General features: G+C 44.0%; 1 protein-coding gene across 2 annotated transcripts; it reads left to right on the top strand.

The window, feature by feature from the left end:
• Positions 1 to 8457: 8457 nt before the first annotated feature.
• On the top strand, positions 8458 to 17222 carry G6PC1 (glucose-6-phosphatase catalytic subunit 1). 2 transcript variants are annotated; one of them, XM_027048891.2, is made up of 5 exons: positions 8458 to 8748; positions 11237 to 11346; positions 12534 to 12639; positions 13282 to 13397; positions 15623 to 17222. In XM_027048891.2, exons 1-5 carry the CDS (start codon positions 8705 to 8707, stop codon positions 16132 to 16134), a joined length of 888 nt encoding a protein of 295 aa, XP_026904692.1. In that variant the 5' UTR covers positions 8458 to 8704; the 3' UTR covers positions 16135 to 17222. The 2 variants fall into 2 exon arrangements, with proteins under 2 accessions (XP_026904692.1, XP_014925118.2); XM_015069632.3 differs by having other exon boundaries at positions 8461 to 8918.
• The last annotated feature ends 3203 nt before the right edge of the window (positions 17223 to 20425 follow it).

The raw sequence follows: 20425 nt of genomic DNA on the forward strand, positions 1-20425 counted from the left end.
ATGGGAAAAACCATCGCAGCCACCTACACAGGCTACCATACTGATATCAGATCTACAAGTAGAGCTCAGTTCTGAAGGCTGGAAGAGATGTTTTCTTGGTCCTCAGGGCTCAAGATAGCAGGAAAAGTGTTGAGACATATGCGAAACAACTGTAATGCAAGGTTTGAACAAGATTAGTGCCCCAAGATAGAACAGTAAAGTGCTAAGGGAGTTCAGTCAGTGTGATCCTTTATATCTGAGGAAGGGTGCACATCAGTGGGTTGAGAAGACTTTATTAGCTTGGCCTTGAACATGGTTAGAATCTGGACACCTGGAGATGGGGAAAATTGTACTCCAGGTAGAGGGAAGTGCAAATTTAAGAAACCCAAGGTTCCTCTGGGGAATCCAAACCATTTGATATATAACTGGAACAAGGGATCCATGAAGGAGAGATTGGAGATATAAGGCTAGAAAGATAACCTGGGTCTGATTGTGAGTCAGCTTGAATTTGAACTTCACTCTGGAGGCAATGGGGAGCCACTGGAGATTTTTCAGGTGACAGGTGAGAAGAATTGTGTTGTAAGAAAGCTCTTTTACCAGTAGTGTATCAGATGGCTTGGGCTGGGAGTGGGAAAGGGAATAGGAGATCATTAGGTAAGGGAGGGGCTAACAGGTCTAGGCAGGGAGATTGACAAGGAGCAGCAAGAGTGGAAAATATATGGTCAGAACCTGATGAGGCAGCGTCAAGGATGACCCAAAGGTCGCCAGGCTCAGTGCCTGGAGGATAGCAGGAGAAGAGGAGGTACACAAGCAAAGCAAGAAAGTCTGGAGGAGGAACAGGTCTGGAAGGAACCCGTGGATTTGGGGAATGTATGGGACATCCAGGTGGTGTCCAAGAGGGGCCCAACATCATGCTATGGCAGGAGGAAGAGGAGAAAGGAAAGAAGAGCTTGCTGGAGTCGCACTGAACACAGAGCGGGTGAATGTTTCAAGGTGGCCGTCAGAAGTGTCAGTGAGACGGTCATGGTGACTTCCCAGGAGAGCAGAGGAGACTGACATTGCACGGGGTTGAGGAGTGAGCAACAGGCTTCCTGCTCTCCGGAATTCAAGGTTGGAGAGATCCCCTGGACTTACGTGACCCCAGTGCCACCCTCCTTCAAACCTTCTAAAGTGAAGGAAATCTTTAAAATCCTAAAAATAAAACAGTGTCTTTCTCTTTCATCCTAGAGGAGGGAGGCACGCAAGAGTCTCCCTGCCTTTCTCCCTGTCTCCTGCCTGCTGGCCAGAGATCGGGTGCTGTCAGGACTCGTGTCCCGGGAGACAGGCGTTGGCGGGACAGACGGCTGTTTATTTCCTAGCAGAGCCCTGCTGTGTTTTCATAGCTCAGAATAGTTCCTTGGCCCTCTCCAGGCCTGGGGGGCGGGGAAACCTCACTGTTTATTTTCAGGACAATTCTGGGCCTCACCTCTTCCTCTTTCTCTGCACTGTGGTCCTCATTTGGGAATTCTCAGAGGGGGGTAAGGTGTGGGTTAAGAAGGTCCAAGACTACTGATTTCTTAATTATCTCCCCCCCCCCGGGTAGGCTCCGGAAGAGGGAAGGCCTAATAACTGACTTACAACATGGTGTTTTTGTTGGGATAAAAATTCTGCAGCCATTAAGAAAGAGTTGATTAGAGGACTACCGGGTGGAGCTGGGGGAGAAAAAGAAGGGGGGGGGAGGGAACAGGGGGAGGGGATGGCCCCCTCCTCCAACCTACATCTGGGCTGGATGCCAGCATCCGTGCAGGGAGCTCGCTGCCACTGGAGATCCCCTGGGGTTTCTCAGTGCTCATCAGGTCTCGGCTGGGCTCCGGCAGCCCTGGTGTCTGGAAGGTGCCCAGAGGTGGGTGTAAGAACTGCCTTCACTGAATACTCCTTCGAACTTTGAAATTTTAAAAACTATGTGACTACATTACTTTTTTTTTTTTTAAGTCATCTCTACACCCAGTGTGGGACTTGAACTCACTACCCGGAGATCAAGAGTCACACGCTCCACCGACCAAGCGTGCCAGGCGCCCCGTGACTACATTACTTTTGAAAATATTTTAATTAAAAAGATATGAATACATTTATCTTTTCCTTCTGGCAGTAATGAATCATTTACTTCTGTTAGATTATTAAAAGTCAAGCACCGCCTCACTGGAGTCCCTTTCAAAGGAGCACCTAAGACTCAGAATGTTAATGCTGAGTGTTATTACTTAATTGTTGACAAAAGTAAAACCCAGACAACTCTAGTGACTCAGTCAAGGTCACACAGCCCTTTAATCTTCCTTTGTAATCTTTTCTTTTCCTTTTAAATCTTAGTGGTAGCGGTGGGGGGGGGGGGGGAGGGGCAGACTCCTGGGCTGCTTGCTGGAGGCCTGAGGGTGTTTCTGAAAATCTTCTAAGGAAAACCAAGACCCTCCTTCTGCCCTGCACCCCCTCACCTCACTCCACTTCCCACCAGGCTGAGCCCTGGCTGCGACCTGACTTGGTTTCCCTCCCCTCCTTCTTTTCTTGGTCCCCTGGATTCTTTGAAAGAATCCAGTGAGTGGAAGCAAGGAGGGACAGCTGTTTGAGGCTGGATTCTCAGCTTGAGTCACATTTCCCATCTCTCCTCAGACAACCCCTCTTTGCTTCTGAGCTACGGACCAGAACAAAGGGGAAGATGAGCTTTTTGCAAAAGGTTCTGACCAGTGTTTTGGAGGCTTACTTCCCTTGCCTCTGGTGTGCACCATCAACAAAGTTTAACCCCTGGTGGGGGAGGATTGCATTTGACAGCAGGAACTGTCCTGAACGTCCACGTGATCTGGCAGGGCCAAAGCGTTGAAGAAGAGTGGGAGAAATGTCTACCACCCGGCGGTGAGGGGGCTGGTTGACCATTTGTGGAAACAGGATATTCTCTGGAAGAAGCAACAGCTCCTTTGGGGAGGACGGTTAAGCAAGATGGGGGCAGGCAAAAGATAGGAATCTGTGATTCCTGCAAAAGTTCTGATGATTCATCATATGTTAGTAGAAGACAGACCTTAGGGTGGCAGGAGAAAGGTAGTGAGAGGGGAGTTCTTAACTGTTTACAAAGAAGCAAATGCCCTCCAGTGTTTTTCTGTGGACAAAATGTCCAGCCCATCCTGAGACATGAACCATGCTCCCCCAGCCTGGTCAATCGATGCACAGTTCAAGGTCCTGAAGCTGAACTTTCTCACCAAGCCAGAGATAAGTCAGCCATTTTCAGTGGTTGACAATGATTAATCCATATCTCCCTTTACCTGTTTTTCCCAACATGTTTTTGTAAAAAATGAACTGGGTCACTCGCTTAAAAGGTGACAGCAGTCAATCCAGCCAGTGTCTACTGTCTACCCATAAACACCTACCCCCAGTGATCACTTGGTAGGGGGGGAAAAACCCACCCAAAAAACAAATAAAGAAATTAAAAAAAAATAATAAAGCTATATCTTGTACAGTTTGGGCCATTACCCTTCAGAGAAGTCTACCCCGCTCAAAGCTCCAGATCAAATCTGGGTTTTGCATCCCTGCTACAGTGTGTAGACAAGACCCTCGCTAGTGATACGAGGTAAAGGCATCTCCTTCCTCAACAGAGCCCGGAGCCCAACCAGAATACAGGACTTGGCTGGAAGTGAAGTCAGAATTTCTTCTTGGTAAGAAATGCAGTTTTTGGATGAGGTGTGTGGTGAATTCTGGCTCCTTTTCCTCTTTACTTTCCTGTCGGCTAATAAACTTGTTTGAGTGAATGAGTCAACCTTGTTCTTGGAGAAGAAGGTGCCAGGACACTGGAAGCAGCTGTGCTTTTTTAGTAGCAGACCAGACTGTACTTTCTGGCCCCTTTCCTTCATGTTCTTCCCAAACCAAGATCTCCAAGCCTCTGAGTTTCTGTTTGTGGAGAAAGTGCCTGAGGAGTGCCCAGCTAGTATACCTGTCAAAAAAGGGCCTCTATAATTTTCCATTTTCATTGCTTCCCAGACTCAGCTGGTCATTTCCCCAGAAGGCTTAGTAAGTCTTGAGTCATCTCCACTGAGGACAAAATAATAAGGACTCTGAATCCACTGAGGACTCAGCTTTGGTTTAAGGATCCCCCAACTGACATAGCTGTTGAATACCTGACCTCTCTGCCCCACTACATTGTCAAGGTCCCCCGAGAACACAGGGGATTTGACTCTGGATCCTCAGAGAGCCAGGCAAGGTGCTTTACTCAGGAAACGTTTGTTTAGTTAAACTGGGAAGCTTCTTGAAGAAGCTGACAGGAGGTAGGGGAAATGATGGAACCCTGCCTCTGGGAGACAGGTCTTCAAATGAGTGGATCCTCACCCAAATCTCTAGCAACTCAAATGCTTTCTCCACAATATTCACCTCAAATATCCACAAGTCCTTTGAGGATCTGAGAACTCTACAATGTCTCTCTTCAGTCAGCTTTCTAGCTGACAGATTTCTAGCTCAGGTCTTTTGGGGCCTCATTTTTTCCTGCACATGATACAAATTTGCCAGAGGCAGCAGGAAGGAGCTGGAGGGTGGAAAGATAAACACTAGCAAATGGTCTTATGATATACACAATTGCTCTGACCAAGAGGGTCCCCCACCCTGGCAGGCAGCCTGCCAGAAGGCTGCCCCGTGTGCCCAGAAGGGGGTATCAGCTCCATCTTGACTCTTTATCAGCACGAACATTCTCTCTGTGGTTCCTCCAGAAGGTAAGGCTGTCCACTGGCTCCCCATCTGCGAACACATGATGGAACTCCACTCGACTCAGAGTCTCTGGCTCCTAGCAACCCTGTGTAGACCCAGACAGTGGCCTTTGAGTGTTTGGTCAGAGGAGCTGCCCTATTCACCCTCGAATCACCTCAGATCATAAAAACTCCAGGGATCACCACAATAGTTACTCAATACTTTTGAGGAAGGCTTATCTGAGTAGAAGGAAGGGGCCATCTCTTCTGATGGGGCCTACTGTCTGTGGCCTCACAGTCCTGACAATGCAGAATGCTCTCCTCCACAATACTTCCAAGTACATGCCCAACTGCATTGCCCCCACAGTCACCATGACCACCATTACCAGCTCTCTAGGCTGGAGGTGGCAGGGTAGGGTTGCTTGGACCAGCAAAGACAATGTGGTCAAGGGCAGTTGGAGTTGGCTTGAGCTGGGTGGGAGACCAGGGAGGTGGGGATGAAACTCCAGATCATACCTCCTGGATGATGTTTTAATCATTTCCAGCATGGAATGTTGTCAACCTTTGCTACAGACTCATTGGCTCTGAGTTTCTTTTCCTTGTCCCCGACCTACCCCTTACAAGGCAATATGTACTTGCTGAAGGGAAATCCAAGCAAGTTTCGAAAAGCTTTATTCCCAGTAGCTCTAATCCTTGAAAATGTCAGTCTGTCACCTGATTCAGCCCCTGCTCCATTCAGAGTTTTAGGTGACCCAAGTGTGTGAGGTTTCGATCTGTGCATTGCTACACAATGATTTCTGCTCGTGCAGGTGAGCAGGTAGCATTGTTTCTCATAACTTGGTACTTGTTACTTTTATTTATTTTTTGTCTATATCCAGGACTATAACAAAATTTTATTGATTTCCTGGTGACTATTTTATACATATATAATATAAATAAAATAAATATATAATATATATAATATATAGATATTTATAATCTCCAACTACAAATGAAAGAAAGCTCAAAATACAGAATCTCCTAAGGAAGATGCAGATTAAAACCATAATAAAATATCACTTTACAGGGGGGCCTGGCTGGCTCAGTCAGAGGAGCATCTGACTCTTGATATTGGGGTTGTGAGTTCAAGCCCCATACTCGGTGTAGAGATGACTTAATAAGTAAATACTTTAAAAAAGATATCAGTGTGGCCAACTAATCTTTGACAAAGCAAGAAAGAATATCCAATGGATTAAAGACAGTATCTTCAGCAAATGGCATTGGGAAAACTGGACAGCAACAGGCAGAAGAATGAACCTGGACCACTTTCTTACAGATACATAAAAATAAACTCAAAATGGATGAAAGATCTAAATGTAAGCCATCAAAATCCTAGAGGGGAAAGCAGACAAAAACCTCTTTGACCTCGCCCGCAGCAACTTATTACTAAACTCGTCTCCAGAGGCAAGGGAAACAAAAGCAAAAATGAACTCGTCAAGATAAAAACTTCTGCACAGCGAAGGAAACAATCAGCAAAACTAAAAGGCAACCGACAGGATGGGAGAAGATATTTGCAAACGACGTATCAGATAAAGGGCTAGTATCCAAAATCTATAAAGAACTTATCAAACTCAACACCCAAAAAACAAATAATCCGGTGAAGAAATGGGCAAAAGACATGAATAGACACTTCTCCAAAGACGACATCCAGATGGCCAACTGACACATGAGAAAATGCTCAACATCACTCATCATCAGAGAAATACAAATCAAAACCACAATGAGATCCCACTTCACATCAGTCAGAATGGCTGAAATTTACAATTCAGGCAATGACAGATGCTGGTGAGGACGTGGAAAAAGAGGAACCCTTTTGCACTGCAGGTGGGAATGGAAGCTGGTGCAGCCACTCTGAAAAACAGTATGGAGGTTCCTCAAAAAAATTAAAAGTAGAACTACCCTCCGATCCAGCAATTGCACTACTAGATATTTATCCAAAGGATACACATGTGCTGTTTCAAAGGGGCAAATATCATATGACTTCACTCATATGTGGAATTTAAGATACAAAACAAATTAACAGAAGGGAAAGGAAGCAAAAATAATATAAAAACAGGAGGGGTACAAAACGTAAGAGACTCTTAAATATAGAGAAAAAACTGAGGGTTGCTGGAGGGGTTGTGGCTGGGGGATGGGCTAAATGGGCAAGGGGTATTAAGGAGGATACTTGTTGGGATGAGCACTGGGTGTTATATGTAGGGGATGAATCACTGGATTCTATTCCTGAAATCATTATTGCACTATATGCTAATTTGGATGTAAATTTAAAAATATAATAATTAATTAATTAATTTAAAAAATCACCTTGCACCTGTCAGAATGGCTAAAACAACAACAACAACAACAAGAAATAACAAGTTTTGGCAAGGATGTGATGAAGAAGGAATTCTCATGCACTGTCGATGAGAATAAATGCAGCCACTGTGGAAAACAGTATGGAGGTTCCTCAAAAAATTAAAAATAGAAATACCATATGACCCAATAATTCCACTACTGAGCATTTACCCAAAGAAAGCAAAAACACTAGTTCAAAAAAGACATACACATCCCTACGCTTATTGCAGCATTATTTACAATAGCCAAGATATGGAAGCAAACCAACTATCTATCAATAGATAAATGGATAAAGAAGACACACATGCACACACACACACACACACACACACACACAGAAATATTACTCAGCCATTAAAAAGGATGAGATCTTGTCATTGATGACAATGCAGATGGACCTAGAGGGTGTTAGGCTAAGTGAAATAAGTCAGACTGTGAAAGACAAATCTCATATGATTTCACTCATACATGGTGGAATCTAAAACACAAAACAAATGAATAAATGGACACAAAAAGCAGAATCAGGCAGAAAAATACAGACAACAAATTGATGGTTGCCAGAGGGGACGGTAGGGAGGGACATGGGTAAACTGATTGAAGAGGAATAGGAGATACAGACTTCTAGTTATGGAATGAATAAGTTACAGGGATGAAAGGTACAACATAAGGAATATAGTCATTGACATTGTAATAGCATTGCGTGGAGACAGATAACAGCCACACTTGTGAGCACAGTGTAACGTCTAGAGATGTTGAATCACCACATCGTACGCCTGAAACTAATGTAACATTGCATGTCAACTACATCCAAATACATTTTTTCAAAAAGTAAGTCCTTTCCCTAGTCCCCATTGACCAATTTGCTGGTGGTTTTATTTAGAACCATATATTCATCACATTGTTTTTGCAGGAGCACACATTCATTCTACTGTTTAAATTTATGTGTTAAAACCCCAAAGGTCCTAACTTGAAGGACATTAAATGAATTAATCAGTGCATTCGAAGATGATTCTTTTCCTGCCCTAAGAGATACAGAGCCAATACTGGGAAGAGGGTTTGATCTCCCAAATCAGAGGCACTTCATAGACTCTATGCCGTTAAGAAAGGCCCAGCAAGGTGAGGGCTCCCAGTACAATAGAATTTACTGTATTTTAAAAGTGATACTCTTAAAACATGATAGCTAGAGTACCAAGACTTTTCTTTGTCCTCAGATAAGTGCACTTGCAGACAGGGAATCAGGATCTTTGCAAGAATCATGGCAGATTTAGACTCTGTCCTGTGTCTCTGGCTGGGTTTCGGAGCCAGGAAGGCAGCCCCTGAACTATCAAGCAGCATGCCAAAGTTAATCATTGGCCCTGCCGAGTACATGGCAGATCAGGCTGTTTTTGTGTGCCCGTTTTTCTATTTTACGTAAATCACCCCGAACATGTTTGCATCAACCTACTGGTGATGCACCTTTGATCAATAGATTTTAGACAAAAGTGGTTTTTGAGTCCAAAGAGCAGGGCTGGGTTGACCTGCAGACTGGATACAGGGTATATAAAAACAGGGGCAAGGCACAGGCTGATAGCAGAGCAATCACCACCAAGACTGTAATAACTGCAAGGGCTCAGCTGAAGGGTGCCCAAGGGGCCACGGAGTAAGGATGGAGAAAGGAATGAATGTTCTTCATGACTTTGGGATCCAGTCAACGCACTACCTCCAGGTGAATTACCAGGACTCCCAGGACTGGTTCATCTTGGTGTCCGTGATTGCAGACCTCAGGAATGCCTTCTATGTCCTCTTCCCCATCTGGTTCCATCTTCGCGAAGCTGTGGGCATTAAACTCCTCTGGGTAGCTGTGATTGGAGACTGGCTCAACCTCGTCTTTAAGTGGTGAGTAAGAGCCAGACAGAGAGGAGATCGGCAAGGGAAGAGGCTGGCATTCTCTCTGGAAATGTCTGTCCATCGGAAGTTGCCTTCTCCATGCTATTCAGGGAGCTACAGGTTACTCCCCTCCTGACTTTGGATCATCTACATAAAGAGGGAAGACAGAGAAAACCCTGTCAATGAGTTGAAGATACAGGCAAGGCTATTTCATATGGATGGAAGGCCAGCTGGACTTAGTGAAAAGTCTGAAAACTAAGTCTGAAATTCTAGCTTATAAGCAAAGAAGTACAGTTTTATTACTTTGAAGCAGAATTGGTAATGTAAAGATAGATGCAGGAAAGAAGAAAGATGATGTATGAAAACAGGAAGCATGTAGATAATTTAAAAACCTATTGCATGGACAAATGAGAAGTAACCCAGAGAACTGGGCTCCAACCCTTGTTCAGCCACCTACCAACTCTATGTCCTGGGCAAGTCAAAGCAACTCTCTGAGTTTCTGTTTTATAATCTGTAAACTTAGGTTATCTCTGGGACCTTAATAATAATTCTAGTTAACATTTATTGAACATTTAGTAGGTACTAGGTCATGTGCCAAGTGCTTTTCTATGGGATGCTTACTACTATATTACAGATGAAGAGACAGAGGCACTGAGTTAAGTGACCATAACTACATCAACATAGACAGTCAATGTCAGAGGCAGCATTTAAGCCCAGACAAGTTGGTTTCAGAGGACAGGCTCTTAAGAACTACGTTATGTTCAGTGCTGATGAATTGACTCTCTCAGGGAGCAGGAGGAAGCCCTAATTTTAGTGTTTGTCAATTTCTGCTGTATATATATGTATGTGTGTGTGTGTGTGTGTGTTGTGTGTATACACACACACACAATACACACACACACACACACACACACACATATATATATATATATATGTATATATTCCCATTGGGGCCACTTTCAATCTACTCATCAGTCAAGCTTGCAAAAATCCTAAATATTTCTCAATTGTTAGCCAGTACCATCGGACTCTAGAACATCACTGGTTTGGCTTCTATTTCCTCATCTAGACAATAAAGAGATTGGGCCATCTAAGACCTTTAACATCCTTAAAACTGTCTATGTCTACGTCAGGTAATTCTGAGACCTTTTTAGCTCTAATATTCTTTAGTCATAAACAATAAAAGTCCTTTAAAAGTAGGGTAAAAAGTTGTCATGGGGCTCAGAGGCCCAAGGCATATTGATGTGGTTCTGAAACTTCTGTTGAAAAATCGACTAAGTTTTGTCTGTAATGTCCCCTTATTCAATAGCATGATCCTAACAAGTAAACAGCTAAAGAGTTACTTCAAATATCTGATCTCGGTTGAAGAACCATAGATTTTCTCTGAGGTCAGAGTTAGTGACTGTCTTTGATTTCAGTGAAAAATCACTATTCCACCTCTGGAGTGGCTGACCTTTGACACCTGTTTCCACAAAGAAAAACGTGTCTAGTACTTTTAAAGGCAAAGTGGTTTGTGTGAGCTGCCCTGTTCCAAAGCAGAGAGGATACAAAGCAAGCACTTGAAGCTATATATGTCTTTACAGACAACAATTCTTATAACAAGGAGGCCAAGTCTCCTGAGGGTGCTTCTCCCTAGAATGCTAGGGCACATTCTCTGATGTTAGAGGAAATCCAAGACTCCTGGAGGCCTGACGAAAGAGAATAGGGACCTAGAAAGATATGCAAGTCCAAGCTGCAAACTGTAATGTATGCATCCTTCCAGACAGATTCTTGCTGGGGTTTTTTAAAAGTCACATAGCTGGGGCATCTGGGTGGCTCAGTCGGTTGGACGTCTGACTTCGGCTCAGGTCATGATCTCACAAGTCTGTGAGTTCGAGCCCTGCGTCGGGCTCTGTGCTGACAGCTCAGAGCCTGGAGCCTGCTTCAGATTCTGTGTCTCCCTCTCTCTCTGCTCCTCCCCTGCTCGGGCTCTGTCTCTCTGTCTCAAAAATAAATAAAAACATTAAAAAAATTTTTTTAAGTCACATAGCTTCCATTACTATGGATTTTTCGGATCTTGGGTTTATTTATTTCTGTTTGAATAAATAATACATTCAAATATTCAAAATTCAAAAGTTATATAAAGAATGTACCAGAAAAAGTCTCCCTCCACTACCGCTCTCCAGCCACTCGGTTCTCCTTCTTGGAGGCAACCAAAGGTAACAGGGTTTTGTTTAGGATCGCATGAATCTTCTCCCCAAGCTACTCTCTCTTCTCAAAGGTGTGGGCTTTGAGCAAAAAAAAGGGTTCTTTCAGTCACTCCAGACGCTGGGTCTGCTTTTTTACAGGATTCTCTTTGGACAGCGTCCATACTGGTGGGTCATGGACACCAACTACTACGGCAACACCTCCGTGCCACTGATAAAGCAGTTCCCAGTCACCTGCGAGACTGGACCAGGTGAGAGTCCCAGCCCCTGTAGAGACAGAAGCTGGGTGCATCTTGCTCACTGTGGACACCTATCAGTATTCATTGTAGATGAAGCTGTCTTTGAGGGGACATGAGGAGAGCCACTCCTTCAAGCTTTTGTCATGGTCTTCAATTGGGTACAACTCCATTCTAATTCAATTCAAGAAGGCCTTCTGAATAACACATTGCTGCTACATTAGAAAATGCCTAAGAGGGGCGCCTGGGTGGCTCAGTCAGTTAAGTGGCTGACTTTGGCTCCAGTCATGATCTCATGGTTCATGGGTTCAAGCCCTGTGTCGGGCTCCTTGCTGACAGCTCAGAGCCTGGAGCCTGCTTCAGATTCTCTTTCGCTCTCTGCCCCACCCCGCTCGTGCTCTGTCTCTGTCTCCCAAAAATAAATAAACATTAAAAAAAAAAAAAAAGAAAAAAAAGAAATCACCTAATATTTCCAGAACATGAATTGTTAGTCCGGAGAGGCAAGGGCACTCTCCAAGCACTCTCGTGAGAGTAACTGCATTATGGTCCTTGGTCCAGGGAAGGGAAAGCAGTAGAAGCCTGTGCCCCTGGCTATCCTTCCCCAAGGCCTGGTCAAGTAGATCTATCTTCCTGAGCTGACTGTACAACCCCCCACTGTGCTTGTACTTTACTAGTGACAACCAGACAGTTATTGTAAAATCTAATGATAGATTTCCTTTTTCAGTAGGTGGTGGAATATCCAACCCCTTTGCTCACCCTTAAGTCTTGGCTCTAGCCTCCCTTCCTCGGGGACCCTATCCCTGACTCCCAAACTAGGGCATGGACCTTAGTTATTTGTTCTCATAAGCCCTTTGTTCACTTCAGAGCATATTCATTCATTCAGATGTTATTCATTGAGCACCTCCTCTGTGCCAGACACTGTTCCAGAAAGTTGGAGTACCTCAGTGAATACAGCAGACAAAGATTCCTGCCCTGGTGTAACTAAACTTCGAGTGGTGTGCAATGGGTGTAGGCATGCAAGTACAAAATACAAAATCATAATACATAAGTAAAATATATAGGATGTTAGAAGATGATGATGAAGAAGAAGGAGGAGAAGGAGGAGAAGGGTGGGTGGATGGATAGACGACATCCCCTAACAGTCTCCCAGATGGAGACTTTTCACCTTTAGTTCATCCATTCATCTCTTCCCTATCCTTTAGGAAGTCCCTCCGGTCATGCCATGGGTACAGCAGGTGTATACTATGTGATGGTCACATCCACCCTCTCTATGTTTCGGGGAAAGAAAAAGCCAACCTACAGATTTCGGTAAGAACCCCCAGCACTGGGGTGTGGGTGGTGGAGGGCAGGAGGTGACTCTGTAACTGACACACCCCTTGCTCTTCCTCACATTCCCCACCCCTAGCCCACCCTGTCTTGGGTTGGTCCTGAGCAGAGTTGTGGTATTTGTGCGGAGAGCAAACATTAGAGTCACAGAATGTCAGGGTTGGAAGGGACCGGTGAGAGCAACCCTGAATTTTACAGATAAGGAAACAAAGCCTAATATGGTAACGGAGCTTCTCAGGGTCAGGTAGTGCAGTAGTGGCAGGTTTAAAACAAAAAACAAAAACAAACAAACAAACAAAAAAACCATTTCTGTACCAACCAAAGAGTCACCTTGTTCAGGTTAAAATAGAAAGAGAAACATAAGACATTCCTGTTACAGGGAACTCCGAGAATACAGCCACTATGCAAACGCTTAATTATCAAACATAAAATATTTAACATTCACACATGTAAGGGTTCACCACGTGACACCAGTATCTCTGAGCTTTTGAGTGCGGGCTTCAACTTACAAAAATTCCACTGACTGTACCTAAGTCTGCCAAGCATCAGCATTCTTGCCAGAGCTGTTCTTTTTGCTGAAGGATCTGTATCTGGACTCTGTTATGACTGCCTCTTCCGTTGCAGGTGCTTGAACGTCATTTTGTGGTTGGGATTCTGGGCAGTGCAGCTGAACGTCTGTTTGTCCCGAATCTACCTTGCTGCTCATTTTCCCCATCAGGTTGTCGCTGGAGTTCTATCAGGTATCGGCTGCTCTGGCTGTCTCCCTTCCTCCCCTCCTGTACCATGTCTCCCAAACCAGGACAAAATCCCAGCATTCCAGCCATGTTCTGGGCATAACCAATGCTGTTAGCATTCCAGTGGGTTGAAAGTCAAGGGTGGGCAACTTGAAACTATTCATTTCTATAGGAGTGCCCAGATCTACGTAATTAAATATGCTTCAGAAACGTTGCAATACATCAAGTTAACTTACCCACTTGAATTAACATGAAATTTTCTTACTTAAAAAAAAAAAAGGTTTTCATGTGTATTTATTCCTGAGAGAGAGAGGAACAGGGAGGGGCAGAGAGAGGGGGAGACACAGAATCCGAAGCAGGCTCCAGGCTCTGAGCTGTCAGCACAGAGCCCCACATGGGGCTCGAACACACAAACCATGAGATGATGACTTGAGCTGAAGTCGGACGCTTAACCTACTGAGCCACCCAGGTGCCCCTAAATTTCCTTACTTTGTATATTCTTTATTTCTTACTGGTCTTTGAATGGAAATGGCCCCTAGTTTAGTTTTAAGGGAGTCTACCAAATTAGCAGTGTCCTAGAAAAGCTCTTTATTTGGGTAAATTAATTTGCAAACCCACTGTTGGTTTTTCTTATAAGGTCAGAGTTCTTAATACAGTTGATACTTGAATGATGCAGGAATTAGGAGCATTCACACACACACACACACACACACACACACACCGAAAATCCACATATAACTTTGACTCCCCCAAATTTAACTACTAATAGCCTATTGTTGACTGAAAGCCCTACCGATAACATAAATGGTCGACTAACACATATTTTGTATGTTATATGTATTATATCCACATTCTTACAATAAAGTAAGCTAGAGAAAAGAAAATGTTACTAAGAAAATCAGCATGAAAAGAAAATACATTTATATTACTATACTGTATTTATTTTTAAAAATCTGCATATGGGGGTGCCTGGGTGGCTCAGTCGGTTAAGCATCCGACTTAGCTCAAGTCATGATCTCATGGTTTGTGGGTTCGAGCCCTGTGTCAGGCTCTGTGCTAACAGCTCAGAGCCTGCTTCAGATTCTGTCTCCCTCTCTCTCTCTCCTCCTCCGCTCACGCTCTGTCTCTCTCTCTCAAAAATAAATAAACATTTTTTTGAATCTGCATGTAAGTGGACCCACCTAGATCAAACCCAAGGTCAACTATACTTCTGTTTTCTTAGATCCCATTAATAAGGGGCAGAAAAGACTTAGGTTAAATGTAAGAAAGAATTTCTTTACTTTGTGGGAGGTACTGGAATATAAGACCTTAGGGAAATTGTAGAATTTCCCCCCTGGAGATGGGTAAGAGCAGAATACAGTAACATTACAAGAAGAGTGTTGAGTACAAGGGAGACAACAATTTCATGACAGCCATAATTGTAATGCAGCATTGAGTACTGGGTGCCATATTTGAGGAAGAGCCCAGAAGCCATGTTATATGAAAGACCTGAGAATGTTTAGGTTAGAGAGGAGAAGAACTGTCTTCACATGTGTTAACAAGGCTCTAGATTTACTTAACTCCTATCGAAAGAACTGAGATCAACAGATGGCATTAGAGGGGGCCACATTTCAGTTTAGCACAAGGAAGAACTTTTAAAATAATCAAATCCATTCAGGGTTACCTGGGTGGCTCAGTTGGTTGAGCTCTGGCTTTTGACTTCAGCTCAGGTCATGATCTCATGGTTCCTGGGATCGAGCCGCAAGTCAGGCTCTGCGTTGTTAGTGCAGAACCTGCTTTGGATTCTCTCCCTCCTCTCTCTCTGCTCCTGCTCCTCCTCCACTCATGCTGTCTCTCTCTCTCTCTCTCTCTCTCTCTCTCTCTCTCTGTCTGTCTCAAGATAAACATTTTTTAAAAATTGAATCCATTCAAAGATGAAATGGGCTGCCCAAATGGGAGTGAGCTCTCCATACCTGTGGACATTCAAGTAGAAATATGAGAACTCCCAACAGGAAATATGCATGAAGTAGGAGAATGTGTGTGACATGACTCTTCCATTTGAAAGAGTCTATGGCTGAGGACAGACTGGAGTTACATACGGGAATAAACCAGGTGACCCTCTGTCCTAGCGTCTGTGATTTAATGCCACAATGGCAGGATGGATGATATGTCACCCATTGCTCCAAACCCACCCATAGCTGAAGGTTCAGAGTCTTCCCCAATTTTTCACTGTCATTCTTTCTTCCACTCAGGCATTGCTGTTGCTGAAACTTTCCGCCACATCCAGAGCATCTACAATGCCAGCCTCAAGAAATATTTTCTCATTACCTTCTTCCTGCTAAGCTTTGCCATTGGATTTTACCTGCTGCTAAAGGGGTTGGGTGTAGACCTCCTGTGGACACTAGAAAAAGCCAGGAGATGGTGTGAGCGGCCAGAATGGGTCCACATTGACACCACACCCTTTGCCAGCCTCCTCAAGAATGTGGGCACCCTCTTCGGCTTGGGGCTGGCTCTCAACTCCAGCATGTATCGGGAGAGCTGCAAGGGCACACTTAGCAAGTGGTTCCCATTCCGCCTCAGCTGTATTGTGGTCTCTCTCATCCTCCTGCACCTCTTTGACTCTTTGAAACCCCCATCCCAAATTGAGCTGATCTTCTACGTCCTGTCCTTCTGCAAGAGTGCAGCGGTGCCCCTGGCATCTGTCAGCCTCATACCCTACTGCCTTGCCCGGGTCCTGGGCCAGCCAGACAAGAAGTCTTTGTAAAGGATGTGGAGTCTTCAGTATTCAAAGTCAATGACTGTGCCAACGATTGAGGATGGCTAGGATCTTCTGCCAGCCTGTTTTGTGGCCAGAGGTGCTAGAGTCAGCTGAGAAAGCCTTGTCTGTTAAAAGTTCGGTCATTCTGGATTTTTCCCTGAAGACTTGCTTGTTTTTTTAGACATACAAAAGCAAGACTTCCAGGAAGGGTCAGCTCATCATCCCAGGTGGGAGATCCCCACTGAAAATTTTCTACCTGTCCCCATCCTTACCCAGACAAGGGAAAGGAGCAGTGAATTTGATAGGGAAAGAAGGACCATTAAGGAAGACTTTTTAGGATCTTGCGTATCATGCAATTTATGTTAAACAATACCTAAATGGCTTTGTTCATATTTGAATCTTTAGGTAAGGGACTCTCAATAGTGGGGGACGAACTTAAAGTCTAATTATAGGTAGTTAGTGGGGTAATTCTGCTTCTTGTATTTTTCTATTATATATCTATGGTCATTGTATTTACGAGGCTTTCTGAATGGCCACAGAGACCTAGATTTGTACTAGGTCGGAGCATTCAGGTACAGTCAGCTTCTCTTCTATCACACTAGATCTTCCTCCTTGTTAGCTCAGCTCTGCTTTCCCTAGAATTTTCCACTAGCCCCACATCCTGTCGGATGCTCAGATACCTAAAGGCATCTCTGGGTAGTGCTTTGTATGGTTTAGTTAAGTTCTAAAATCTTGGGCAAAAAGGCGAGGAGAGGGCAGGGAGAGACAAGGATTCCTCTCTCCAAAAGGTCACTCCAATGTTACTTTTGATTCCTGGAGGGTACATATGACTCCTTTCTCTATCCCAAGCCAACCAAGAGCACATTCTTGGAGGAAAAATCAGCTCTTCCTTGTCTGTTCTTCAGTCTCAGTTGATTTGTAGAGTATGCCTTAAAAAAATGTTAAAGTCTATTTATTTGAGAGTCCTTGTTTTTGCTACTAATTATACAGTTTGCCATATATTACCATTCACACCAATCATCCTGGTCATAACATCTTTGAAAAGAAAAATATATATGTGCAGTATTTTATTAAAACAACATTTTATTTAAGAATGAAGTCTTACTGATTACTATATTTTAGATGCCATGTGATCTGAAGGTTCTAATTCTGGCTCAGCTAAATTTCTAGCTCTTTCTCTATTTCCCTAAACAAATAATTTAGTTTCTGTGTACCTATGTTTTCCCTTTGGAGAAAGAAAATCTTGGGCTGGCCAGGAGTCCCAGTAGAGCTGGGGGACATACAAGGTGTCCACGGGGGCACAGATAGGGTTGAGTATATCAACATAGGCACAGTATCATTGGCCAAGATTGAGCATTAGTTGCCAGACCACAGGTCAGCATGAGCTGTTCTAAGGGATCAAATTGCAACTTAAAGGCAAACAGACAGGATCATTACCAAGCGAAGCAATCAGGGAATGTAAGTCATAGCAACAGAAAAAGACTGGGTAGACTCTGGAATCCAGTAACCCAGCATCAGCAAGCAGCAAGGTTGGGGGTTATAGTTAAAGAAAGTCTAAACAGAGCAAGTCAAAGCAGCAGAGAATGCTCACGGGAGCTACTTCAGTTTCCCCTCCTATTCCCTACGATCCCCTATGATCAATTTCATCCTAGGTACATGGTGCCTCTTCCAAAGGCCTGGACTCATCAGCATAACCCTGGATCACTTCGGAACTTTGGAATGTGTATGTTTAGGAAAGTTTAGTCTTCCTACTGGATTTGGTTTCTTCAAGGGCACGAGGCCCCTCAGAGACTCTGTCTTACCAAGGGAGACTCTGTCTTACCAAATGGTCTCGTTCTCTCTAAATTGAACCCCAGTGCTCAGGCATGACCCCGATCCTTGATGATTCATTCATTCCCAGGGACCAAGTCCAGATCCCTTGCAATAGGATTCTGGCAGAGAGTAAATAATGTCCCTGCCCCTGGCGGTTGGTGAGGTTGATAAGGACACATAACAGATAAAATTTATTTTATCTATTTACTTACTATTTGCCAGGCTCTGTTCTATGCATTTTACTTATTTCTACAATTAATTCACTTAATTCTCCCAACATCTCTGTGAGGTGGGTGCTATAATTTACCCCCACATTAGGTGTGAATAGCACAGAGATGGTAGGTATCTTGCCCAGAATAATGAAGCAAACCAAGTCGTCTCAGGACACCTGGGTGGTTCAGTTGGTTAAGCATCTGACTTCGGCTCAGGTCATGATCTTGTGGTTCACAAGTTGGAGCCCTGCATTGGGCTCTGTGCTGACAACTCAGAGCCTGGAGCCTGCTTCGGATTCTGTGTCTCCCTCTCTCTCTCTCTGCCCCTTCCCCACTTGCACCCTGTCTCTCTCTCTCTCAAAAATAAACAACAAAAACATTAAAAGAAAAAAGAACCAAGGACCAAGCCGTCTCACTACAGAGTCCACGCTCCGTCCTGTAGCCCCCTCACACTCGTGGATGCCAGTAAGCCTGGCAGCTGTTTCAAGCCATCCTTCGGAAGCCAGATACAACTTTTAATTCAGACCAAGGAGTATTTGTTTTCTTATGGTCAAAGGAATTCCAAAACTTAGAATGATCCTCCCAGTGAGTTAGAAGTAGTTTTCAATGCCAATTTCAAAGCAATTGAATTGGCAAAGCAATGCCAATTTCAATGCAATTTCAATTGCCAATGTCAAAGGCAATTTCATAAAATAACTATTGAAATAGGCATAACCATATTAGTTTAACTAGCTCTTTCTTTCAAAAAAAAAAAAAAAAAGACTTGGGGCGCCTGGTGGCTCAGTCGGTTAAGCGGCCGACTTCGGCTCAGGTCATGATCTCGGAGTTTGTGGACTTAAGCCCCACATCAGGCTCTGTGCTGACAGCTCAGAGCCTGGAACCTGCTTCGGATTCTGTGTCTCTCCCTCTCTCTCTGCCCCTCCCCCACTCCTGCTCCGACTCTCTCTTTCAAAAGTAAATAAACATTTAAAAAAATAACAATAATAAAAGAGTTTAAAAGTCATGCTCAGACTATCTGGGTCAGACAGTAAGTGACTTACTATTTCTACAACTGAGATAGAACAAGAAGACAATTACCACAAAGAACTTTCGGTATAGAGCCCTGTACAAGGGTAGAAAACAAAGAGATGTTGTGAGGACCATTTAGGTCAGAGAATCCCCAGATGTGTGATTGCTACCTTTCTTTGGGAAGGGCAAAGTCTGAATTTGTGATGGGTGAGCAGAAAGATTGTCCATGATCAATTCATAACGGCCAATAGCCAATGTGTTAGCACATTCTGATCACGGTCCGCCTGCCCAAGTTACAGAGGTATGTTTGTTTTAGAAATGACTTTGTGAAGGGATGCCTGGGTGGCTCAGTTAAGCGTCCGACTTCAGCTCAGATCACGATCTCATGGTTCATGAGTTCGAGCCCCGCATCGGGCTCGGTGCTGACAGCTCAGAGCCTGGAGCCTGCTTCAGCTTCTGTGTCTCCCTCTTTCTCTGCCCTCCTCCCACTCCCACTCTGTCTCTCTCTCAAAAAATAAATAAACATTAAAAAAATAAGAAAGAAAGAAATGACTTGTGAGTCCTCAGGATGGAAGTCAATGTAAGTGATCAATGACAGATTTGAACCAAGATCTATGTCATGTTATAGCATAATTTGATAGATTGTTCTAGCAGTCTATCAGTTTTGAAGAGGTACATTTAAGGATCACACACACACACACACACACACACACACTATACGATTGTATTATTGGCCTAGGAAAATAGACCCATTAAGAAAGTGCAGCTTCTGCTGCTGTGGTCAGTGCTGCTGCACCACAGAGAGATTACAGGCTGAGGGCTTTGGTTTTTAATAAAATTTATAGTAGTTTTTTAAAAATTTGTAACATCTTTATTGAGATATAATTCACATATCATACAATCCCTCCCCTTTTTTTAGAGATAGTGCCTGAGAGAGCAAGGGAGGGGGAGAGAGAGAGGGAGAGAAAGAATCCCAAACAATCTTCATGCTGTTATCGCAGAGCTCGATGTGGGGCCCCATCCCATGAACTATGAGATCATAACCTAAGCTGAAGTCAAGAGTCAGACCCCACCACCCAGCCCCCCTGATTCACCCATTTGAAGCATACAATTCAATGGGTTTTAGCATCTTCAGAGAATCGTACAACCCTCACCACAAATCAATTTTAGAACATTCTTGGTCACTCTGTAGAGAAACCTCGTACCCATTAGGAGTCACTTCCATTTACCCCCACTCACCCAGCCCTACGCTACCACTGATCGAC

The sequence above is a fragment of the Acinonyx jubatus genome, chromosome E1, assembly GCF_027475565.1.
Source record: "Acinonyx jubatus isolate Ajub_Pintada_27869175 chromosome E1, VMU_Ajub_asm_v1.0, whole genome shotgun sequence".
Taxonomy (NCBI): Eukaryota; Metazoa; Chordata; class Mammalia; order Carnivora; family Felidae; genus Acinonyx; species Acinonyx jubatus.